The sequence below is a fragment of the Microtus ochrogaster genome, chromosome 5 (assembly GCF_000317375.1).
Source record: "Microtus ochrogaster isolate Prairie Vole_2 chromosome 5, MicOch1.0, whole genome shotgun sequence".
NCBI lineage: Eukaryota > Metazoa > Chordata > Mammalia > Rodentia > Cricetidae > Microtus > Microtus ochrogaster.
Window position 1 is genome coordinate 64,341,595 of NC_022012.1, and position 25,641 is coordinate 64,367,235.

Consider the following 25,641-nt stretch of genomic DNA (forward strand, 5'->3'; position numbering starts at 1 on the left):
CTTTCCATTTCTAAGACCCTTTGAGATTCTCATTTGAAGAGATTATACATTTATTAATCTTCAGAATAACAGTTTGTTTTGTTGTTTTAAAATGTGAAGCAGATTTATAGACATGGACAAAACTTCTTTATATCCTTATCTTTATTTCAACATTTTTCTACAGCAGCTAGGAGAATACAGAGCTAACAACAGATACATACTAAGTACAACATTAGACAACTACAAATTCAGAGCAGAAAATGTCATTCTGATATTGTTTTGGCTTTCCTTTTAGCATTAGGTGATATCCAGTGAGAAACTCATGTTTCCAAGGCTTTGTTGATATGAGGTGGATTGTTAACATTCTAGAAGCTTTCCTGTGAGACTCTCTGGAGAGGCTTGGTAACACCTCTCACCTTTCAGCATTTCTGCTTCCTCACCTAATCACTTTGCAGAGATTAACTGTGTAGATCAAGAACATTCTTTCTCCAGATTCAAGGAAAAAAACAGATTTGAAAACTGCAATGTCCCATTTCACTGTATTTCCAAGGCAGGTCCATTTCACACTAAGTTATAAACAGTTACAATAAAAATGCAGTATGTTAAATGTCATGAACTCATGTGCAATACTGCTGGAACAATTTAAACTTTCCAAGAACACAAGAAAATCAATACTACTTCAGAAATCCACAAAGGAACATATTTAGGGATTATAAACCACAACACATATCCACATTTAAAGGAAAAAATCAGTGTTTGCAGGAAAAATAATGGCTCATGTGACTTAGGCTAAGATTTTATAGCACATAATAACAGTAAGTTATTGAAACTACTGACTCTGGAAAATACACAGGAATGCATTAATTTTCCAAACATTAAATTATATATGACAATTTCAACCTTCAAAAGCAAACCCAAAACTTTCTCAACTATTCCAAACAATATGACAATGCCAAGGATATGTTAATTGTTTACAGATATGTTATGAGTCTAATTTTATCCATTACATTAAGCTAATGAACATTTTCAGCTAGACCAAATTATAAAATAAAAAATGTATAAAATGCATTTGGGAGATGTTTGACATGGCATCTTTCGGTTTCTGATCTATTGAGACCCCACGGATACTCTGAAGTCCGTCCTGCTTCCTCCACATGAGCTTGTTTCCTTACTATCGTGAGGAGCTGCACTAGCCCAGAAACACTCTGAAAGCTAACATTTTATTGGTTGCTTCATTAATCCCGATCTCCGTTTGGAAATGACAGGTGGCAGGAGATGCAGGAAGGAGAGAAAGGAATCAGTGGTAGGAAGCCACATCCAATCCAAATCCTCACAAAACCTCAAGAAACATGGCAAGATATCCCTCACTGAGGACAAGTTCTGGGGAACTTAAGGCAGCTCTAATAGGGACGGGGCAAGGGTTAAGGCGGCCCTCACAGCACAGTCTGAGAACAGTTACAAAGCACTAGCACAATGCTTGTGGCCTCCAGCATGCATGCCCACAGCCAGCTCCAGCGTCTCCCTGGCAGCATGCTGGGGGCACTTCCAAGCTTACAGTGACTTGCCAATGGTGGACAGCCCCAGGGAGGGAAGTCCTTAGTGTCCTGGGCTCCCCTAGACGGCAGACTGAAACTACAGGAGAGTTCTCTGTAGGCTGTGCCGTTTAGTCAGGGGCTCTCACAGGGAAACCTCAGGGCTGTGGAGAGCGGCCTGCCTTGCCGCTTCACATCTGAGGTTTCTAATGCTTCCTTCCCGCTTAGTTTGGACAGTCTCTAGTTTGAGAGCCCATGCCCTGTCAAGTAGCACTGATTATGTCAAAGGGCAAGCCTTGTCACAGTTGGCGCTACAAGTACTGTGCACTGGCCTCCACAGAAGCAAGCTGGTGCTCATCATTTTTCTCTTCCCATGTACCAGTAGAAAAGAAGGCCCTCACTAGCCCAGGGCACCCCAGCATCTGGAGGACAGTGCTACCCTAGGCAAGTCACTGAACACACCGTTGTCCCGAACTGTCCCTCACATTGACTGTGGGAGCTGTCTCCTGTCGACGCTGTGAGGGAATGAGGTAAGAGAGAAGAGTGCTGGCGTGAAGCACATGCATACGGGTTCTAGCACACATGGACATTCGCTCTTTAACCCTCGACAAGACCTCCTGAAACCTCTCAGCTGGCGGCTGTGGGTGTGAGAGAAGGAACTCTGTGGAGCTCTCAGGATGGCAGTAGCTCCTCTTCCCTAGAATTGTCAGAAAAGGAATTTCTCACAACAATCAAGACACTGCTTTTCACAGCCTCCTGTATACACTCTGAAAGAATATGTGTATTGCACACGCTTGCTCACCCGTTAGGAGTCTATCTACTGAAATGGATCAGTAACAAAGCAAGGCCTCTAAACTGATTTCTATCACTTGGCTTTGGATTACAGTTCTGTAATCCAAAGCAGTGCTGGGTTACGAGGAATGTTCAAAGCTTCTAAAGGAACCATCAACTTGTCCGTTCTGAATCTTGTTTCAGGCTTATCTTTCCTGCTTTGGAGTTACTTGAAGGCAGACTCAAGCCTTGGGCTAAGAAAAGCTGCAGGAAGGGAGGAGAAACTGCTTCTTCTCACCTTGGATCCCACAGGTGTAAGCTGCACGTGCAGCAGGGAAAGTAGGTGGTTCTGGCAGGGGCTACCAAGAGAAGAGGTGCTGTGCTGTTGTGCCTTCCAAGAGCTCCTTCTTTGGAGTCCAAGTGTGTCACAGAGGAATGATGGAAAAGCCAATTAGTGATAATGATAAGGAGTACAGAAACGAGAACAGAAAGGTGTGTGCACAGACACCAAAAGGTAAGTCCCATGCATGCCGGTCAGGGCCACAGAAAACCATCTGGCTCGTAAATTAGACCGAGGGAAGAAGCAGGAAAGTGTGACAGGCAGAGGAAAAGCTGGGTGTGTGAGGGCACAGATGACAGAATGAAGGTTACCCTACCTAGTTGGCAGAAACCTGGTGCTTCCTTAACAAAGTGCACACAGTCACTTACCAGGTTTTGAGGTTCCCTGGTTATAAAGTATTCTTCTGAGGACTAAAAGCCTCCAGATAAACAAGAGGCGTTACTTCAGATCCCCATCTGGGGTTCTGAAGCAGCTTCAAAGAGCTGGAGCCTGGAATCATAGAAACTCTGAGCCATTATCACTGAAACAGGAGAAACTGCAGAGTAGGGATAGCTATGGAGCAGGAGTTTCAGTTCTTGACAGCAGAGAAAAAGTGCCAGAAACTGTAGGACACAATGTCTGGAGTAAGGGAAAAAAGGGCTCCAGGGGGACTTCGGACTTTCCACAGGGCAGGGAACCCTGACTGCTCTTCAGACTCGAGAGGGAGGGGGAGAGGGGGGGGGGGGGGGGGGGGGGGGGGGGGGGGGGGGGGGGGGGGGGGGGGGGGGGGGGGGGGGGGGGGGGGGGAGAGTGGGAGGAGTGGGAGGCTGGGAGGAGGCGGAAAATTTTTTTTCTTTCTTAATAAAAAAAAATCTATAAAAAAATATATAATTAGTCAAAAACCTTCATAGAGTATTTCAACATTTACTCTGAGGCTGTACTGTCTTATATTCTCAGTTGTCCTATTCTTTCTGAAAGTATTTGATTCAATATTGATTTAAACATAATATTAACAATAGTATGTTATTTAGGGATTAAGAATGTAAAAGCAAATTCCAATTCCAAATAGAAACCTTTAGGCATGAGTTACCTGTGGAGATCAATTGTGATAAATTAAAAAACTACAGTTTTACTTTTTTGATCAAAAAAAAAAAAAAAAAAAAAGGGCTCCAGGGACAGTGGTAGCACGATCTTGAAGACAAAACTCAGGGTGTACAACAGTTGCGTCCTACACAGGATTAAGCTGGGAGCAGGGCGTGGGAGGACTGCCAGGGCTGAGGGAAGACAGCCTACACACGGCTCTGTTTGCTGAGCAGCTCTTCCACCTGCTACCCCCTCTAGCTGTATGACACACGGCACGAATGAAGCTGCTTTAAGCATTAACTGCTCACTGAAACAATATAGAAAACCCACAAAAATTGAATCTGGTTGAATTAGTGTTTTAGGTTCTGCAAGTAAATAAATGTACTAGAACTGATGAAGGGCCGAGACTGCAGCTCAGTGACAGAGGACTTATTTCACATACATGGGGCCCTGGGTTCAATAAAATCCTTCAAATGACAAAGCAGTTCATCATGTAACAAAAATCACTAAACTATGTGACTTTCAAATAACACAAATACATTAGGATTTTCCTAAAGTACCTAAATGATGTACGTTAAGAAAAAGTTGTGGCTACGTAAACTTGTTACTTACTGTGCTAACCCAGGGAACCGACAGGCACTAAGCACTGGTCTTTACAACAGGATGGACTGAGTAACTGTGGCCCCTTGCCCTAGGAACCAAGCACGAGGGAACTGTAAATGGGGAAGTGGCTGGAACAAGCAGTTACCCAACCCTCTTATTTTATAAACAAGGACATTCAGGCTCCAGTAAGATAATGGACAATAACTGCTGTTTAATAACAGTATTTATCATTGACTTGAAACTGTTTAGTTCTCATCAATAATATTGCACATATTTAAATGTCATTGTTATCGACCATCTTACAGTTAAACTATATAAATTGATGATGTAACTAAGAACCAGAGGAATAAAAGCTAAGAATTTGTTCTTACATAACTCAAAGGATTTATTATATAAGACTTCCAGGAAAAAAAGTGGAGACTATGTTTAATTAGACTTTCATAATGAAGGTTTACAGAATCTAGGTCTTACTGAACCAAATCCTCTATAAAATTTAATAATCTTCTTATATTTCTTACATAAATCTTCTTACTGTATTTATAATATGATGTTTTTAAAAGTATTTAGTGATATCTGAAAACACTTTTAGAGGATGCAACACCTATACCCCCTGAATTATAATGATTTATTATATGTCTTTTTTGAATAACTTATAGGATAATCAAAGTTTCAAGATCTGAATCATAAATATTCTGATAGTCCTTTCAAGATAGTGACTGAGGCTAACACTTAATAAATTAAAAATAGGACCAGTTAATGTTGAATATATGCATGGCAAGAATAAGATTTGAGAACTAAAAATAAGTAATTTTACAGAACACTATACCATGATATGATGATATCCACACAGGTAAAATTAATTTGCATATCAATAATTGCATATGCAATCCTGATCAGCAAGGACATCCCAGCCACTCTAACACTACCTAAACATCAAACATCTTGTCCTATCACTACACAACTTCCAGTGTCTGCTCCTTGTGCAGATGGACCTGTGGATAATTGTATATAACCCTGTTAAAACTGATCTGGTTGAATTGTAAACAGTGAAGAAAGAGAAGCTGGTTGAGCAGTGCCTAATAAGACTATCATCAGGAGACAGCACATAGCAGTAATTTAAGATGCTTGGTAAGCTACAGTACAAAAAGCAACTATGCTACCTAGCAAGCCAGCATCTTTAATATCGCTGTACCATAATGACACAAACAAGGAAGTTACTTAGGCAATTACTTTACATATTGCCAGTTTATTTTTTGATCCAGTTTGACAATATCAACATGATTGGCTCCTAAGCTGATATGTATTCAGTAGTGATTTCTCTTTCAGTTCTTTGTTTGTGCCTTGATAACAACAGTTCATCCATATGGAATTGTATTTTTCTATGTCACTTAAATGCAGCACTAAAGGTTTAAAACAAACGCTGTCAGCTGAAGACACACACCTTTTACCCTTCTTCTCATTCCTCCCTGATAGCATCCATCTGTATGCAAACTCAACTGGTGAAGAATGGACGCTGGTTTAAAGGTAACATGGGACAAAGTGTCTCCTTCCAAGTGAAAGGATTCTAGGGAAACTTCCAGTTAATAACATCTTCTTTTAGAGATAATCAGTACTTTTTCTTTAAAAATGTATTTTCAGTAGCTCAATGGAAACGACTGTTCTTATTCAGAGGAGAAATGCGTTCTCTATGTTTGCCTGGACAGCACTTCAGACCCGTGCAATAAAGCCCAAGCCTAGGCTGGCTGGGATCTGGATGGTTTCTAGGGCCAGGGAGGATGGGTTAAAGGGAAATGTGACAGGAAAGATGTGTTTAGCATCCATGAGCAGCTGTGGAGAATCTTTCCTGTCTCGTAACCGCATCTAAGATTAAGAAAAAGGACAAGCAGGGTGTTAGTACTTCCAATTTGTAAGATACTTTTCTACCAAAATTTCTACTAAAAAAAACTTTAATAAAAATGTTAATCTTTGCTTAAAAATATTTATTAACTATAATCTTATATAAAAAGTGGAACCCTGATGGCTCTTCAAGCTGATGAGGGAGAGGGACTTAATAGGGGGAGGGGGAGGGAAATGGGAGGCGGTGGCGGGGAGGAGGCAGAAATCCTCAATAAATAAATAAATAAATAAATAAATTGTAAAAAAAAAAAAAAAGTCAATGTCCCGCAAAATAAGTAAAATGGAAAAGTAAAGATAAGAACACATTATCCCTCCAAAACATGGTAAATACTCCACTGGAGTGAGCCTGGGGTGAAACAGTGAGAAAGAACCTTACCTGTATAGTGCGGATGAATGAGACAGAGACCCTTTCTTCAAACTCATTAACAGGGGTGTACAGGTTCAATACCTTGACGATCTGGAGAGATAAAGGGTAAAGCTTTTGGCATATTTCACAAACAGGCTGGCTCTTCATGATCTAATGAGTGGGAAGGACCTCTTAGTTTTACCTGGGCTGGGCTGGAGAGGGAAGGAGACGTGTGTGTGTGTGTGTGTGCGCGTGTGTGTCCGCGCGCGCGCATACACACACAGATATATAATCATATCCCAACTTCAGCCTGAGCTGGACCTGAGTTTGTTATCCTCTTGTATCAGCTTCCAGGTGCTGGGATTAGAGACTGTACCACCTTGCTGGCCTCACTTTCAAGCTGTTATTTAAAGCTGTGCTAACACACTAGTCATCACAGCCACATGTAGTTATTTACATTTAAATTAGTTAAACAGAAGGTTAAGTACAGGGCAATGCTGACCTACAGGCAAAGTGTATGGTAAGCACCAGAGACATGGAATAAGAGGCAGGAATAGCGACCAATCTGTGAGTGACACACTGGACTCAGGAATTAGCCATTCAGAAACAAGGGTTAGAGCTGTGCAGAGAAGAACTGTTCACTAAAATCTGCCAGGTAAATCAAAGAGATAACTGGATTCTAGGTCTACCTAATGCTTGGGACATACACTAAAGTTGAAATATTTAAGTTCCAGAGCACATTCTTTAAAAGCTGGAGGACAGGAAACATGTATAAACTGGGTTTCCCCCACTGTTCCTTTATAGACAGTGGTTCTGACTGTCTTCCCTGAGAACTGGGCCACAGCTGCAGTGCTCAGCACTGGGAAGACAAAGATTCAGTGCAGGAAACACCAGGCAAAGAGAACAGCAGGCTCTTTGGATGCCTTCTTCCAGCTGTTGCTGTTTCCTCTGATAACCTTCCTATCCTGGCCCCGTCCAAGGTTAATGCTGCGGAGCAGCACTGCTCAGAAAAAGGCTGTCATCTCCCCCAGTGCTTCTTTTTAAGCAGAAAAGCAGTGTCTGTTAGAGGTTTTATGACAGTGTCAGCTTCATGCATTTCTGTTTCCCCATTGAACTATAAGCTCATGAAGGTGGAGATTTTTCATTCTTAAGTGAAGTATTTTCCCCTACAAGTATGATACTGTGCGGTGGGAATTAATCACTTGAGAAACTGAGAGTAAGAAATGCTTTGAGCATGTGTGTGCACACGTGGGCAGCGCAGAGCATGCATGTGTAGTCAGAGGGCGGCCCTGGGGAGCTGGCTCTCTTCTACCATGTGGGTTTCAGGGATCAAGCTCAGGTCATTAGACTTGATAGTAAGTGCCTTTACTACCTGAGCCACATTACTGGCTCCAAATAGAAAAATATAAAGATCCATTAATTATTAAATAACATAGAAATAACTTCATGAATTGGAGCTCCACAGAATATATGCCCCACAGGATATCATTTTATTCCAGGCTGTCTCTCAAGGCTGAGTATATCACACAGAGTACTAGGTACCCACTCTTTGCTGAATATTCTGTAGATGCCTATTAGTAGTATTGAAATGTATTAATTGATAATAAAATCTCCTCTCTTTCAGATTTACAGTTATGTATCTTCTTGTCAAAGGAGGAAGTCAGTGCAGAGAGGAGAGCAACGGCCAGGCCTGCCTTCTCTGAATTCCTCTGTGATGGTTGCTATGGTGTGCCTCCTTAGGAGGCTGTAGTACCTGGGCAGTGGTCAGAGCATTGCACATGGAGCAGATGGCTTCAGCATCATCATCGGTTTTCTTTTTCACTTGCAAAAGTTGAGCAGCCTGAATGAGAGGTTCCAGAGTCTCTTTGGCCCCACTGTTCATTAGATTCTTGTCACGTAGCCATTCTTCCAATTGACTGACATTGTACCTACGCCAAAAATAAAAAGAGAAAGTGTAAGAAAGGATAAAAGAGAAAATGCAAATTTTCTGAATGCTGTCATAAGTGTCTTAATTTTGTGTATGTAGCCTTGTCAGTTAAAATGACAGGTAGTATTTTTGTTCAATTTTCTAAAATCTAATCATCTGTGCTTTAACATTTATCATTATAAAGTCATGAGGCTTATAATTGTAATTATGTAAGAATGAATGACAAGAGACTGCAACTCTTTACTGAAGATGGAAACAAAGTCACCAGAGGAAAAGTTATTAGACTTGCTAATAAACAAAACTGAATATAGCACATGACTCTGCACTTAATAAACAGCTGACTAGAATGGACTTTCTGGCTTCTCCTGCAATTTCAGACATAGGTTCCCTTTGCAGGATAAGTCTCTCAATTCTTCATGCACTCTGCCTTACTTAAGACTCCAAATTGATTGGCTGAATAACCAGACACCCAATATATGCTTTGGACTCAAGCTTCTCTAAGAAAGGGCCTTAACAATGGGAACAGTGGCCTGAGAAAGCCTAGAGATAGGAGAAGAAAAGGGGAAGAAAGCCCTTGGGAAGAGATGGAGTCCAAACTGGAGAGATAAGGAAATTACCCAGATGCTAGGGTTTAGATGCTCAGCTATCTAATGGCAGATTTCAAACTACAGTTAAGGCAGACCGACACACAGTCAGAATTCAGACAGATGGAGGAATTATGATATTAAGATGAGTGACTTCAGTTGGCTGTGATAGCACATGTCTGTAATCTTGGCACTTGGGAGGTAGAGGCAAGAAAATGAGGAGTTCACAGTTATCATCGACCACACTGTGAGTTTGAGATCAGCCTGGCTACACGAGGCCCCGTCATTTAAAAAAGGATGCATAGCTTCATGAAAAGTTAGAATCCCTGAATGGAGGTCATACCTTAAAGTGAAATGTGGAGAAGAGCGGTCAATATACAACACTAAAGTTTGCTACTAGTAACTATAGATAGATTTTGTAGAAAACCCCCTTTCTCTTTCTCGGTAAACATACCGGCTGCACAGAATAACTATTTGCCTCCCCCATTCAGTTATGTTACAACAATGAGACAATGATGAGCAGCGGGTACAAAATTTAGTTGCTGCTGGGCATGGGTGGTGCGTGCCTGCATTCCTGGCTGAAGCAGGGTTGTGAGCCCCAAACCAGCTGGGTCACACGGTGAGACCTTTTCTCTAACACAAAAAACTATAATTTAAAAATAGAGTATAGTTTTTCTTCAAATTCACCTGTTAGTAAATTATCTCTTCGGATCTATTACTTTTCTTCAACTTAAACCTTTTTTAATTAGTTGTTTTTAAGTGTATGAGTTTGTACACACTATGCACAGAGTCCTGAAGAAGGAGTTGTATCTCCTAGAACTGGAATTACAGATAGTTGTGAATCACCACATAGGTGCTGGAACCTTACCTGGGTCCTATGTAAGTGCTCTTAACCACTGAGCCATATCTCCAGCCCCTATTGGACCTATTCTCATTCATATTCCTAATATGGAAAGATATTTCTAAGAGCAACCACCAAATACTAGAAAGTTTCATTTTCCCTAATATTTCCTTAATGTACAGTGAAAACAAATAAAAGAGAGAAAACAAAAGTCTGTTGTTGTGCCTTTTGTACACTCCTACAAACAAGGTGGCTTACCAGAGGAGCAGGGTTTCCTCCTGAGCAAGAGAACCCACCCAAGTCAGAGAACTGGCTCTATGCCAGTCGTTCCCACATGCTTGGCCATGTGGCACCAAAACTGGGTGCACTGCTTGGAAACAAGTCATAGGCCTCAAGAGGCAAGCAGGGCAGTGACACCTGTTGGTGTTTGCTCACCTGATTTGCATGCCTTTGCTCCAAGAGCACATGTCCTTGCGCAGGAGGAGGTTGTTTAGGGTGATGGCACCCACAATGTAGAACATCTGCTTGACCACCTGCTTGATTAGCTCTGGGTCCATGCCATGCTGACACATGACTGAATGGAAGGAGTTGAGCTGACGTAGGATGGAGTCCAGCGTGTAGGTGCCCTCGTCTGCGATACTGGAGGTTCGCTTTCTGAGTCCTGTGGGCTTCACCCCGGATACACCCTGAATTGTTTCATGCTCTAGCATGCCTGAGACTGTAGAAGTATTTCAATTATTAAGAGGATTCAGAGGGAGGTGTACATGTATATGCCCCCCCCCTTTTAGGAAATGAGGATGAAGATGGTGGGAGAAGGAATGGTTCCAAGAATTCGCCTTTAGATTTAAACTTTAATGAAGTAGTAAGTTTTTTCCAGTATTAAGTAACCTTACTGCTGTATTTTTTCTAAAAGAAGCAGCAGCTTTTGGGACTGCACTGGCATGTGGTATCTGAGAAGTTTTGAGAGTGGTTAAATAAGTGTTCTTTGTATTTGATCTCAGATATTAAAAACCACAAATCCAAACAACACCAAGAACAAAACAATAACAAGACAGTAAGAAAGGTGTGCCCTTGGGAAGCAGTCTTGGAGAATAAGACCTGTTAGAGCCGGTGGTGTGGGGATTGGAGAGCTGAGCTTCCCCTGATCCTCACAACTGCAGTGAGACTTTGGAACGCCTTGATTTCTCCAGACTTAGTCTCTGCTTTTGTACCTCTTTCTCTGTGTCTGATTTATGCCTCCTTAGAAAGCTTCTAACAGCCGACTCTGAGATACCCACTCTGAGATGTCCATCCCCCTTACCTGGGAGGCCCTTGAAAGTAATCACCATACCTTGGTTGTTTTTATTTATTTCCTTGTGCTAAACTCAGCTCCTCACAAACCCTATACCAAAACCATTTGTGAAAACACATCCCAGCCTCCTTGGTTTCCCCCAGGAGTCTCTGTGCAGCAGTGCCACTGTGATTAGAAGTCCAAAGTCTTTTTGACAACTGGACACAAGGACAAAGTCTATTGCTAGAAATAAGGCACAGCTAAGTCTTCAGAGAGAAGACTTAAACACAGATTCTAGTGCTTCCGTCATGTGGAGACAGGGATTTCTGTTGTACCTACTATTTTATGTTTTCCACAGGAATACATGCCTGACACATGTCCCACAGGCCTCACTTGTTGGCGAGCACACACGATGCTCAGGAACACTGGTCTTACCTATCATCGGCTGAAGGATGTTCTCTAACACTCTCACAAGCTGCTGGTAGATCTGAATGGCCAAGTCGCTTAGCACTTGCCGATATTCGGCAAGGTCAAAATTGGTGAGGCAGTGTTCATTCTGGCGAGATGTGTTGTGTTTCATGAAGCCCTAGAATCAACACAGTGTTAGGGGTGCACAGGAAGCCAGCGCCTCTGTCACCTCACTGACTCTAAGTGTCTCTCTGTCCACCTCACTGTCTCCAAGTGCCTCTGTCCATCTCACTCTGCAATTTGCTCAGCACCTTCACGCCCAGTGCCAGGATATTCATTCTCAATACTATTGCTTATGTTTTCACTCTGGTCATCAACCTCTTCCACTTAAAGTTTTGAATAATAAATGATCTTGACAATCTATACTTAAGATGGGGGGATTTAATTTAAGAAAAAAGAAACATACTTCATTAATAAAACAGTAAACACTAAATAAATAACTGAAAGTAGTCTTTAAATATAGTCCTATTCATATACACCACACCCAGAGGAATATATATGCATAATCTTCTTGTACCAGTATTTTTCTGGATTAGAAAATAAATGAACTTTGTCATTTTCATCTAACTTGTGGAATCGATACAATGATTTCAGTTAGATCTTAGAAAGGTCTTTCAGTAGCACTGGTGTAAAAGGAGAATTCCCCAGATGGGCAGCACTTCTTCCAGACACTTTGCATGGAAGCACACTGCTCAGCAGCCCTGCCTAACGATGGAGCTGCTTCCTGAATGACACTGCATCCAGGACCTCCTTCACCGCCTTTCTCAGGATTCTGTTCTCTCAGCCCCACCTTCTTGGGCGTCCTGCTTGTCTCCGAAAAGCCTGTCTTTTTGTATGACAGTCCTTTGCTCCGGGTGCTAGAGATTGCTAGTGACTAAGCTTCTCTGCCTGCCATAGGTCTCCAAGTTATGTAGATGCAGAGTCACAGATCTGGTAATTACTCATTTGACTGATGCTTGATTTGTTTTTGCCATGTTTCTCAAATGCTAGGAAGGAAGAAACTACACCATTGCTCAGCTCACCAGAAGACAGCAAGAATCAATGAAGCAGTACATTTCCAAGTCACTTGCTTAGGGGTTTGAAAATTAACATGATTCAAATGTTTTTTAAACTTTCCCTTTAAAAGGTCAGAGAAAGTACAGCACGCTGTTTTTACCACCATTGTTTTCTTACCTCTTCTCCACTATATTGCTTCAAACAGTGCAAAAATCGGCATGTGTTAGAGAGCCAGAAGGAGACAGTTTCAAAATCATCACCTCTTTTCTGTAAGAGAAAATAAGTCTAAATTTTCCTATCCTTAGGAAAAAGGTGGGCAGACACAGAAGGCCCGCTTCTTTCACGAACCATCATAAAGTACCACACCAGTAAAGCACACGTTAGTTCACACCATTGTCAGCAGAATCCAAACAAGTCCCCTGGTAACAAACGTTACTGTTCTTGCCTTCAGACAAGTATTCCCACTCGCTAACTTAGCTGCCTCTTTGTGCAGAAAAAGGTTCAGTTCACAGTGAACCCAGACTGACTCACACTGTTGGGATTAATGAAAGAAATCAGAAAGAGCCAGAGGCACAAAGGATATAGTAAGTTCTATAATGACAAACATGAAAAAGAGCTTGCCACCCTCAAATGAAGCTTGGATTAAAACTTTTGTCAAAATGAATTTTGTGGGCAGTGAACCAGAGATGGAGGAAGTCCCACACTGAGTAGACAGGGGAGCTGGCTGGCTCTTAACCATCATGGGAGAAGTACAGGGAAAAGCAAAATCTCATGCTTCAAAGAGACGCTGGCACTGGAAGTGTTTCTCAAAGGTCAAAGAGTAGGCACAGTGCAGATGGCTACAAGTTTGTGAATGAACCTTTAATACTAGTTCAGACACAGAAAGTTAAAGAAGCATCAATGTTTACCTAATTTTTGCATAAGAAACATTAAAATAGTTACCTGGGGTAGATGCCCAGCATTAAATACCTACGGTTTTATCTTAGAAGTTCTTTTTTAAAAATAGTATGGAAGCTGGGTCTGTAAAGTGTTTAGAGAATAAGCATGAGGACCTGAGATTGATCCCCAGCACGCACAGAAGACTGGGGGTAGTAACTTGTAGTCCCAGTACTGGGGAAGCAGATGGGAGACTTCCTGAGGCATACTCTAGTCAGCCTAGCCCAATCAGTGAGTCCCAGGTCCCAGTGAGAAGCCCTGTCTCAAAAATCAAGGTAGGTAGTACTCCTGGGGAACACTGGAGGTTGTTTACTGGCTGCCATGTAGAACTGTGCTCAAGTGGACGCATGCGTGCACACACACACTTTTATACACACACACAAAGATATATTTAGTACCTATGTATCCTCCCCCTACCTTTTCTCTACCTACCTATCTTTGGTTTAATGTAGCCTAATCTGGCCTCAGATTCACTATATAGCTGATGCTAACCTTCAATCCTGATCCTCCTACCTCTATCACCCAAATATGCCACCATACCTGGTTTAAAATGATATATATTTCTTACTGGTACATCAGAGCACAGCCTAGATTTCTATAAACTATAGAACATTTGTCTTTGATCCTGGTTGTCACTTTATATAGTACAAGCGTATCTAGAACAGGTTATGCTATGAGGAATGGTTAATTTCTTACAGGATCATTTCTTTTAGATAATAAAATTTACATCCTTAAATATGCACAAAACACATTAAAAACCTTAAGATTTGGAGAATATTATTCTGAAATGACTTTAAGAAAGAAATCCTAGAAGATATTTTGTATTTTTCAGCCAAATTTAGTATTTCTAGCTGAAACAGCAGAACTGAGTTCAGGCCTCTACTTTGAAAAAAACCTAGCTTTAAGAACATTGCCAGAATTATATCCAGGCAGTGGTGGCACACACCTTTAACCCTAGCACTCAGGAGGCAGAGGCAGGTAGATCTCTGAGAATTCAAGGCCAATCTGGTCTACAAAAGAAGTTCCAGAACAGCCAGAATTGTCATACAGAGAAACTCCATCTCAAACCCCTCCAAAAAAAGAATATTGCTAGAATTAAATAAAATGTTATGATATTTCCACACACAGACAATCATCATGTGGCTTGCACACAGGTTTGACTAAGAACTTTAACTCTTCCACAGACATGGTTTCTATCTACTCCCATGGTGGTGCTGGCTGAGCTGGCACAGAACATCTGTGTAGACGGGAAGGCAACATTAGTCAAGGCTGTTCCATAGGACAGAGTCACTGGCTGTCTTTGCTGATGACTGAATAAGTCTAACTGCAAAGTCTCTTAAGGGCCTAACAGAAATCCTGTAATTGTACTCACATTACCAGTACTCTTAGCATCATCAGAAAGCAAAACCAAGCAAACAAACAAAAACAACCAGACAAAAGGAGAAGGTGATTAAAGAGAGGGCTTCATGAACAAATTAACTCCACTAAAACAGCTTTTTGCCATATGAACAAGATGGGTCTGCTCTGTCCTGTTAGAGTAAAACACTCTGTGCTACTTAAAAATACACATTTTGGGGACCTTAAAGCATTTAAAACCAATTGCACTTCTCTACTAGTTATCTCAAAATAATATTTTGATAATGAGTAAACTGTACACCAAAATTAGATATTGAATTAATGTCATTATGACTTACAAAGAAAATTAGACAAGCTCAGAATTATTCTGTTTTCTTTTCTACTTATTAGGTAAAATTATCTGTGAGCTAAAAACTGAATAGATTATCAATATGCTTTAGAGCCTGTGTCAAAACACTGCTAAGATCAGACCAGGGATGCAGGGATTCAGGGCAAACACACTTGAGGCAATGCACATTAAAGCAGAATGCCAAGACCAAGACTGTTATTATGCTGTGGTAAACACTCTCCTAAAATCATTAGCTAATATGGTATGATGATTAGTCAAACTAGATGAATGTATCTTACGATTAAGTTGAGAAAGGGGGAAAAGTTTTAAAAATCTGTATATGAGTTGACTTAAGAAATAGTAAACACATAGTCTGCTTGGCATCAATATGCCCCAAATTAAATGAGTTATATTTAGAAAAACATCATGAATTTTAAAGAAGAGTCTTTAGAAACCCCACACTTAGGTAATCACTGTAGAAGAGATGACAGAGAATAACTTTGCTACAGAAGTGGGGAAGCAGCACTTGCCAGAGGCCACAGCGCTGGGAGCTGCTGTGGAATGGTGCAGTGTCAGGAAGGAGGATGAGACAGTCACAGAGGGATGTGGTTATGGCCGAACAGCAGTGTCTGTATATATTAACACTTATAAAGAGTAAGACGTCAAAGTTTATATTCTGCATATTTTATACTTTTTTGTTTTCTTTTTTCCCTTTTATTGAAAATAGATTCCCCCCTCTCATAATATATTCTGATTATGGTTCCCCTCCCTCTACTCCTCCTAGTTCCTCCCCCACCTCATCTCTCATCCAGATCCCAGCCCATTCTGTCTCTTATTAGAAAACAGATTCCTAAGGAATAATAATAAAATAAGATAAAAAAAACAAAACACATTGGAATTAGACAAAACAAACAAAAGAAAAAGAGCCTAAGAGAAGGCACAAGAAACAAAGTTATTCACTTGTTCGAACACTCAGGAATCCCATGAAACACTAAAGTAGAAGCCATAATAGGTTCTCAGAGAACCTGATGCAAACCCATGCAGGCCCTGTAAATGCTGTCTCAGTCTCTGAGTTCATAAGAGCTTTGTCATATTAAATTAGAGGGCCTTAGTGTTTTTTTGTGTGTGTGTCCAACATCCTCTCTGGCTCTTATACTCTTTCTGATTCCTCTTCTGCAGGGTTCCCTGAGCCCTGAGGGGAGGGATTTTACAATAAAAATTTAAAAGGCCAATTTAGATGCAAGAGATCTTCATCATCGATGCTCTGTTAAGCTGAATAATTAGAAGGCAAGGTGCCTGGATCACATCTTCATTCCTCACAGAATACTGAGCTAAAAGTAAGAGTGTCTCTCTGGAGTCACAAGGAGGATTACGTAAGGTAAGTAGTGGCCACTAAGTTAACAGGCTGCTCCTCCATTGTTAATGCTACTGTCTTTCCCAAGCCTTTTTGTCTCTGACTAGAATCTCCATGTTGTCTTCACAGGGATTGTAGGTAACAAGACAGTTTGTGGGATGAATTGGAGAACAGGGGAATAAAAGTTGAAAGAAAAAAAATTAATGTCATAGCAGTCATCTTTTTTATTATAATAAACTACATATTACTGAACTTGACATTTATCTCAACATCAGCATCATATTCTACATATATGGACCACATATTAACATGCATGTATATAATTGGTTTCCACTAAACATTTGAACATTTTATTTATTTATCATTGAGTCAGGGTCTTACAGTGTAGACTTGACTGGTCTGGAATTTGCTTTGTAAGGGCAGGCTAACCTTGAAGTCACAGGGATCCTCAAGATGTGTGCCACCATGCCTGTCTTCTGTTAAACATTTTAAATTTGTTTTCAATAAAATCTAAAGCAGACTATTGTTGTCACTTTGCTCCACAATTAAAATGCAAATAATGTCAAATTCATCTTGATTACTGTCCAATCTGAACCTGTTCTGAAAGAAGGCATATAAACTGTCATATTTGCCACAGGTCCCCAGCTAGTGGTAGCTTTTGAGAGGCTGTGGAATCCTTAGGAAATAAGGGTTAGCTGGAGGAAAGGGGCAGCCTTGACAATTATAGTCCAACCCCATTTCTGAATTAGTCTTTGCTTAGTGTTCCTCTGTGATGAGCTTATACCTCCTTAAGCTCTGAGTCCCTCAAAATTATCGTTCCTTCTTTTAAGTGTCCCTGTCAGGTACTGGGTCATAGTGATGAGAAAGTAGTTAGCCCAGAAAGTTATATAGACGGTTTCCTACAATAGCAGTTTGTGGTAAGACTGAAAAGGGTTTGTAATTAGCAATTGTACCAAGTCTAAAAGAGAAACAGTGCACAGACTGTCATCACTAACAACCATGAGAACTGTGGAACGTGGGACTGACCTTCAAGACTTTTTTGATGCTGTTAATTGTTGATGTCAGCAATGATCTTACTTTCTGATCATCGTTCAGGTAATCAGCATGTCGCACACACATAAATAAGATATATGCTGGTAACCCTGGAATCAAATTGACAGCCACACCACGTGGCTTCAATTCTGAATAAAGAAAAAGGAGAAAAAAATTATGTAACCCTGGGAGTCTTTGTAAGGAATGTTTTGTGGGAGAGAAAAGCATAGTTGAGTAAGAGCTCAGTCATTCAGGGTAAGTCATCAACACCCCCAAACCCAGTATTTTAACAGCTCATTAGTGAAATTATTGACTATGGGCACATATCTATATGCAGTTCATATATCCTGCCCTGACTTTCCCCTTGAAGTCCAGTCTTGTTTATCAACTTCTTCCTGCCGTCTCTGCTCAGGCACATCAAGTCAAGCCTTTCCCAAGCCAAGTTTTCCATTCCTCATGATATCTGCTCCCTATGGACCTCTCCCCATCTTCAGCTTCTCAGGTCACAAACCTCACCATTTTTAAAATTCCTTACTTTTCTCACACCATCTACCCAATTTATTAATCTTGCTAGTGAGCCCTAAAAAATACATCTAGAGCCGGGTGATGGTGGCGCACGCCTTTAATCCCAGCACTCGGGAGGCAGAGGCAGGCGGATCTCTGTTCGAGACCAGCCTGGTCTACAGAGCTAGTTCCAGGACAGGCTCCAAAGCCACAGAGAAACCCTGTCTCGAAAAACCCAAAAAAAAAAAAAAAATACATCTAGAATCTATCTACTTCTACTAGCTACTTTGCAGTTGAGGACATTATCAACTCTTTTAGGGCTGCTGGAATAAATTCACCCCCTATTCTCAGATCATTTCCAAGTATCTACAGCTATTTACTTGAGAAAATGCATGTTAGATCATGCCACTTTTGTTCTGAGAATTCTTCAAAGAGCTTCTTGCTCACTTATAAAATTCCAAACCTGAGTTGTGCTCCACACTACCTAGCCCCGTTCTTCCCCGTGCTCAGCTCACTCTGCTTTAAACAACCCTCCTTGCTGTCTGCCGCACATTCCATGTCTCCCACCCAGGACTCATGTCTCTGATGTTCTTTCCTCAGAAGCACAACTTGTTCCTTATTCTGTTTAGCCACTGTGCAGAAAACACCCCATTGAAGAGTGTTTAATGACAATCTCATATGAAACTGTACACTCACTATTTAGTCTTTACTCTCTATTCTTTTTACCCTTTAATCCACCAGCCCCTGAAACGTTTCTGCTAAATGAAGATCATGTGGAAGCTGAAGCACTTCTGAGCCTATATATAGGACTAAGCCGAGCACCACAAAGCTGAGGAGTGCTACATTAGTGTGACTGTCAACCCCACTGCTGTCACCATGGTAGCTGGGAGGAGAGAAATGCAAAGGCTGAAGATTTCAGTTCACTACTACTCAGGGGTTCATGCATCCGTTCCTTATTTTACTCCTTCATAATTCTTCTTAGAGGTTCACCCTCAAAGCTGTATGCCCCTCCCAAATGCCTCTTCCATTCCCTTTTCAACGCTCTCATCTTTTCCGTACTTTGCTGGATCTTTTTCCTTAATTATATTTTTTTCTTCCATATTATTGAATTGTACTAAATACAGTAATTCATAAACATTTCTAGGGAATGAAAACAAGAATTAAAAAACTTAAATGACTTACAACAGTGGCATCCAACTGTGGTTACACTTGGGAATCCCTGAGACGTTTCCAGAATAGTACTAGTAAACTCTTTTCCATAGAAATTTCAATTTACTTAATTTGGGGCAGGGGGCTATCAACACTTTTTTTTTTTTTTGGTTTTTCGAGACAGGGTTTCTCTGTGGCTTTGGAGCCTGTCCTGGAACTAGCTCTGTAGACCAGGCTGGTCTCGAACTCACAGAGATCCGCCTGCCTCTGCCTCCCGAGTGCTGGGATTAAAGGCGTGCGCCACCACTGCCCGGCCTATCAACACTTTTTAAGAGCTTGTAAGTGGGCTGAGAATATGGCTCGTATCTGTCTACTGTTCGTGTGGCTCTGGGTTTAATTCCCCTCCCCCCTCAAACACAATCCCCAGATGCTGTTTGTAGTGTAAATACACATAGGCCTTAGTACTCGGGAGGAAGAGACTGGAGTACTGTGAATTCTAGGTTAGCTTTGGCTACATATCAAGTTTTAGTTCAGCCTGAGCTATATACGATGAGATCTTGTCTCAAAACCAAACCAAACCAAAATTCCCGAGTGATCTTAACATGAAGCCGGAACTGAGAGGCTTACAGTTGGATCCTAGACACAGGCTCTCCCACTCTGATAGTTAATTCTCAGTAAGGACTCTACCACAGCACTCCAGTGCAGGATGAAATGATGACCCAGAAAACTCCAGAGCTGGACCTGCCAGTGGCTTACATCTATGGCCTTCGCTGCTCAGAAAGCTGAAACTGGATGATAACTCCTGGGAGTTTAAGATAAGCATGGCTACAACGGGACCACTGTCTCCAAAAAGAAATTTTAGAGCTTATTTTTTTTTGAAACATTTATTTGTTTTGTGTGTGTTGTGTGAGGGCCTATGACACAATGTTTGTGGAAGTCAAAGGACAGCTTTCAGGACTCTGCCTTCTCCTTCCACCATAGGTGAAGGGACTCTGGCCAGCTCGAGCATGGCGGGCATGGCTCTGGCAGGCCTTGCCATTACCCCATTCCCTCTGCCTTGCTAAAAAAAACCCATTAGATTACACTCCTAAAGCTACCCACCAAGGTCTATTCCCTTATTTGGCCACTTCCTCCTGAGGCTGACTACCAAGGTCTAGCTATCAAAGTATTGAAGCCCAACAATCAAAAGCCCACTTTGGCTCACCTAATTAACATGCCCAATTAAAACTAAACACCTCAACCTAACACAGGGTTTCCTTTTTTATCATTATAAACAGCCATTTTCCTATGTGCAACATCTGTCTCCCCTTTATCCCTCTGGGACAAAGATCCCTTCCCTCTCTCCCCTGTTCCCTCGTCCTCTATCTCGTCCTCTATCTCCCGTTTGTCTCTTATTCCCTGAGCTCTCTCACTCTTGGGCACCTCTGTGCTGAGACCTTGGTCTTGAAGCTCCTGAGTGATACCAATTTTTTACAGTGGGGATCCTGGGAACCAAACCCAACCATCAGGCTTGACAGCAATCACCATTCCCCACTGAGTCACCTTGCCAGTCAAGAAAATAATTTTAAAGACTATCAAATCAGTTTCAAACTCAGTGACTAGCCTTTCCAGCACTGGCCTGGCTGGAAGGAATCTTACCCACATAGAAAACACTTGCCTAGAATCAGGTTCTTCACAAGCTTCTGCTCATCCTCCCTTTTGTACTCCAGCATTCCTTGGAAATCCTTCTCTTTCCGGGGAATATTGACTGGCCGGATAGGCTCATCAATGATCTGTCCTGGAGAGATGTTCTCCATCTGACCCACTTCAGGAGAAACAAAGCGAGGAGAGAGATTTTGTCAGGTACAAGGGCTGAGAGGGCTCCATGCTCTTGTAAAATAAAGTGGACTCTGCAAGAACTGAAGCTCCTTATCGCTGTCATTTAGCCCCCCCCCCCCCTTAAAATATTTTTCTCTGCTGAAACTGTGTAAATAGCAATATTAAAGGACAATTCTACTCCAACAGCCACAGAGGCTGATACACAAGTAGTAATATGAAAAAGCTACCCAGAAACTGGCAAGGGTTTTTGTTTGTTTTGTATCAGGTTTACTTTACAATAAGATCAAGTATCCACAGCACAACAAAAAGTCCCCAGCATATGCAATTTAGCAGATTTGCTAATGAATATTTACCAACCAAAAGTAGTTAAACATAGTCAAGCTCCTGCTTGCAGAATGGAAAAACAAGGTGGGAATGGCAGAACATGTCTGTAATCCCAGCACTTGGGAAAGAGTCAGCTGGATCAAGCATACTGGGCCAGCCTCAGCTATATAGTCAGTTTGAGGTCAGCCTCAGCTACACGAGATCCTGTCTCAAAAGCAAGCAAGCAAGCAAACAAACAAATCTCTCAAACAGAAGAGAAACATTCTAAAGGGACAGTAGAACACATGTTTGTTCTAAGAATCCAATATTTAGTCATTTAAAGCAAGAGCGTTTATTTAAAATTTATCATTATCTCGAATTCAAACCACATCAAGATAGTTGATAAGACAGTGTTTATTAGCACAAACTGATGTAAAAATGCCTAAAATCAGGTTTTTAAGGGTCTCCCTCATAAGGCTAACCTTTCTTCTGCTTATTTCAGTCATGTGTGAACAGATGATGTCTCTTTGGAGAGCTACACAATAGGACACCACCCAGGAAGCAGAAACCAGGTCTTCCCCAGACACTGAACCTACAGATATCTTCTTGAACCTCTATCCCTTTGACAAATAACTCTCCGTGAAAAATGTATTTTCCATTGCTTATGAATTGCCCAGCCTGAGCAGCACAGACAGACTGAGTCAGCAATCACCTAGCCTGGGGCTGCAATACGGACCGGCATTCTTCTGGAACCTGCAGCAATCTCTAGTTTCATGTTCTAGATTCTTTCAGACCCAAAGGAAAAGGAGAGCAATTCAAAAGAGTCTCTAAAAAATTGCCTTTTCTCTCAAAAGTACCACAAAGATCTTAATCTCAGGTTGAATCCTGTTGTCAGACAATTTCTTACAAGTAGAAAATTCTGGTAACGAAGCAGGGAAATCAGAAAGTTGAGGTTCTAGACCTACGACCCAACAGGCAGGGTATCAGGTATGTCACTGTAGTTTCGAGGATTTTGTTTGTCTTGTATCAAAAGTTACTGGTTTCTAGAATACTTTCAGGTCTTTTTTTTTTTTTTTTAATGAAAGCCAAGATGTAACACCCACTCCTGAATTGAAACAGAGCACCATGTAGATCAGATTTTGAAAAGACTCTCTACTTAGCTGTATAATTTCTGCTAAAAATTATACATGTTGGTATTTTTTTAAAGTTTGCTTTTTAAAAAATGTCCTTAATTAAATATAGCCCACAGGAGAGGCAGGAGTCTTGCCATTTTAAATTAAAGCAAAAGATTTAAATATGTTTGAACACATTTAAAGAAAGACAAATAACTTTTGATTATTAGAAGGGCGTTGCTGCACAAAGATTCTGGTATAAAACACATGTCAAGAGGAAGAGAGAAGTGTCAGAAGAGCTTGTTATGTAGCACCTATTTCATTTTAGCCTCTAGATATAAATCATTTAACTCAAAATATAAACTTCATTAAGAATAAATAAGTCTTTTCTTGTTTAACCCATGAGCTGCTAACACAAATGTTATTTTTTGCTTGGCTTTCAGGATAGTTTAACTGAAAAGTTAAGATAACTAATTGACAATGGCCAAAAATGAATAGCATTTTGGAATATTTTAACTTCTCTCTTCAATTATATTTCAAACGTTGAGTTTACCTCACATTTAAAGAAAAGTAATTTAAAATGTGAAATAACAATGGCTTTTATATTTATTCACATTCACTAACGTTGGCAAAGAGCCTCTAGTTTACTGACCTCACAGGCCAATACCCTTAAAACAGTATTTTAAGAGCAAATACTCTGCTGTCTTAACATAATGTCTAGTTCAGTGAAGATGGTTCTCTGAAAAAAAAAAATCCTAGACTTTTTAAGTATTGCCAATGAATATTATTGCCCATATGTTTATGGTATGGGACAATGGCCTGTATTATGTCAATGATATTTTAAATAAATGCTGATTGGCCAGTAGCCAGGCAGGAAGTATAGGTGGGACAACCAGTCAGAAAGTAGAGGCGGGTCAATGAGAACAGGAGAATTCTGGGAAGAAGGAAATCCTAGTCGGCAGTCCTGACCCAGCCACAGAAGAAGCAAGATGTGACTGCCTCACCAAATAAGGTACTGAGCCACATGGCTAACAAAGACAAGAATAATGAGCTAATATAAGTTATAAGAGTTAATAAGAAGCCTGAGCTAATGGGCCAATCAGTTTATGATTAATGAAGACCTCTGTGTGATTTCTTTGGCACTTAATTGTGGAAACTGGGCAGGACAAAAACCCTAGACAACATGTATAGACCTGGAGTTTCAGACGATTTTCTTCTTATATTTGTATGTATGGTATGTGTGCATGTTCATGTGTACATTCATGCACCTGGATGCACATGTATGTATGTGGAGGCCTAAGGTTACATTGGGCATCTATTTCTACCTGATGCACTGAGGTGGGGTCTTTTCCTGAACCCAAAGCTTGTTGTTTCAGCTTGTCTAGCTAGCAAGCTTGTTCTGTAGATTCCTTGTTTCTGTCTCTTTAAAACTAGGACTACAGGCAGCTGCCATGCCTGACAACCTTTTATGCAGGTTTTGGGGATCCAGTCCTCATAGTTTTATGGAAAGTGCTTTACATGCACAGGTATCTTCCCAACTGCTACAGTTTCAAAGGTTTTTTTTTCTTTTTTATTGTTGTTTTGTTTTTAGAGACGGAGTTTCTCTCTCTAACAGCCCTGGATATCTTAGAACTTGCTCTGTAGACCAGGCTGGCCTTGAACTCACAGAGATCCACCTGCCTCTGCCTCCCAAGTGCTGGGGTTAAAGGTGTGTGCCACCACCGCCCGGCTAGTTTCAAAGTAATATATGAATTATGTGTAATACTAAAGGTCTTTAGAAAATACATGGCTATAAAGTAATCTTTCTGACATCTAAAACATTTCAATATCAGTACATTAAAGAGAGCAATACCCTCTTTCAAAGTTAGCACCCATGGTACTATGCTCTATCATAGATCAGACATTGTGCTCCTTGTAACTATAAGAAATAAGAGGTGATTTCCATGCTCAGAATGTTCTTGGTCTACCAAAGAAATGAGTAATTCAAAAAGAAAAACTGCTAAAAATATGACAGTGAAAAACCACAGAAAGTATAAACCAAACAGACAGGGTCATGTGGTCTATGGTGGGATCAGGATGCTTCTGATGATATGCCATGTGCCTTTCATCCCAAAGAATGAGCAGGGCTTGGCCAGGACAGCGGCAGTCGGACAGAACAGTTATAATATAGTGTGATGGAGTGAGAAAAAGCAAACACAGAGTTCAATGGGATAGATTCTCCTGAATATCTCAAGTGGTGGAGACTCTACTCTTTTTGTCATATGAGGATCATAAAGATGACAACTATCGAATATGATAGATGTTAGGATGAACATATCACTGGTGACCAAAATGGTAAGAGCTTGCAAAGATTTAAAGGGAATTTCATCTTTGAAATTCTGTCTCTAAAATGCGTTGAGCAGTGATATGGTTTCAGAATGGACTGAGCATCTGCTTTGGTCTTCACAGCTAGGCCTCCAGCACCTGCAACTGTGTACAACATCTAAGAAGTATTCAATAAAACTTACTGAATGGACAAACTAAGTCACAAGACAAGGCTAGTATGTTTATATTGAGTTTTTTTTCAAGGAGCTTATCTATTTCATATAGAAATAATTATATTTTAAAATTATATTTATAATTATAATTCCTATTTCCTGATTCACTTTCTTCCTTCTATTAGATCATGAGCTCTTTAAGGATAGACTCTAGCACATTCCTTTTGTAGCTCTAGTGCTAACAAGCAGGTGTGTATAGCATTTACTATTACTATTGTCGATGTGTCACCCACATTACCACACTCAGTTCTTACAAACCACGTTCGATAGATAACATCATCATTCCCAGTGAGAATGTGAGAAAACTGAGACACAGAGAGGTTCAGCAATTTGCAAATATTCTGAGACTAGGAAATAGAAGAGACAGGATCTGAATCAAGAAGTAGTCTCTAGAACCCTTGCTCCTAAGCACATGCTATGCTGACTAGGGCAGTATCTGACATATCAGATGTTTGTTAGATGTCTGCTGAATGAATTTTCTCCCTTCATAACTTACTGTTATATTACCATGAAAATTATTCCCACATGTAGAAGTAGAAATTTCCACTCCACAGAGGTAAGGATTGTTAAAAGTCATCTTGGTTATTTCTCTAAAAA

The 25,641-nt window shown here is 40.8% G+C and overlaps 1 protein-coding gene across 3 annotated transcripts in view; it reads right to left on the reverse strand.

The window, feature by feature from the left end:
* Positions 1–3,429: 3,429 nt before the first annotated feature.
* The window catches only part of Myo5a (myosin VA), a 157,044-nt gene continuing 134,832 nt past the window's right edge, over positions 3,430–25,641 (reverse strand). For all 3 annotated transcript variants that reach the window (XM_013346380.2, XM_005347626.3, XM_013346381.2), the window contains 8 exons: positions 20,932–21,078; positions 17,616–17,770; positions 12,793–12,882; positions 11,587–11,737; positions 10,317–10,599; positions 8,283–8,457; positions 6,560–6,640; positions 3,430–6,147 (listed from right to left, as the gene is read on the reverse strand). In XM_013346380.2, coding sequence (XP_013201834.1) covers positions 5,995–6,147; positions 6,560–6,640; positions 8,283–8,457; positions 10,317–10,599; positions 11,587–11,737; positions 12,793–12,882; positions 17,616–17,770; positions 20,932–21,078 — 1,235 coding nt within the window. In that variant the 3' untranslated portion in view covers positions 3,430–5,994. The remainder of the gene's footprint in view (positions 6,148–6,559; positions 6,641–8,282; positions 8,458–10,316; positions 10,600–11,586; positions 11,738–12,792; positions 12,883–17,615; positions 17,771–20,931; positions 21,079–25,641) is intronic.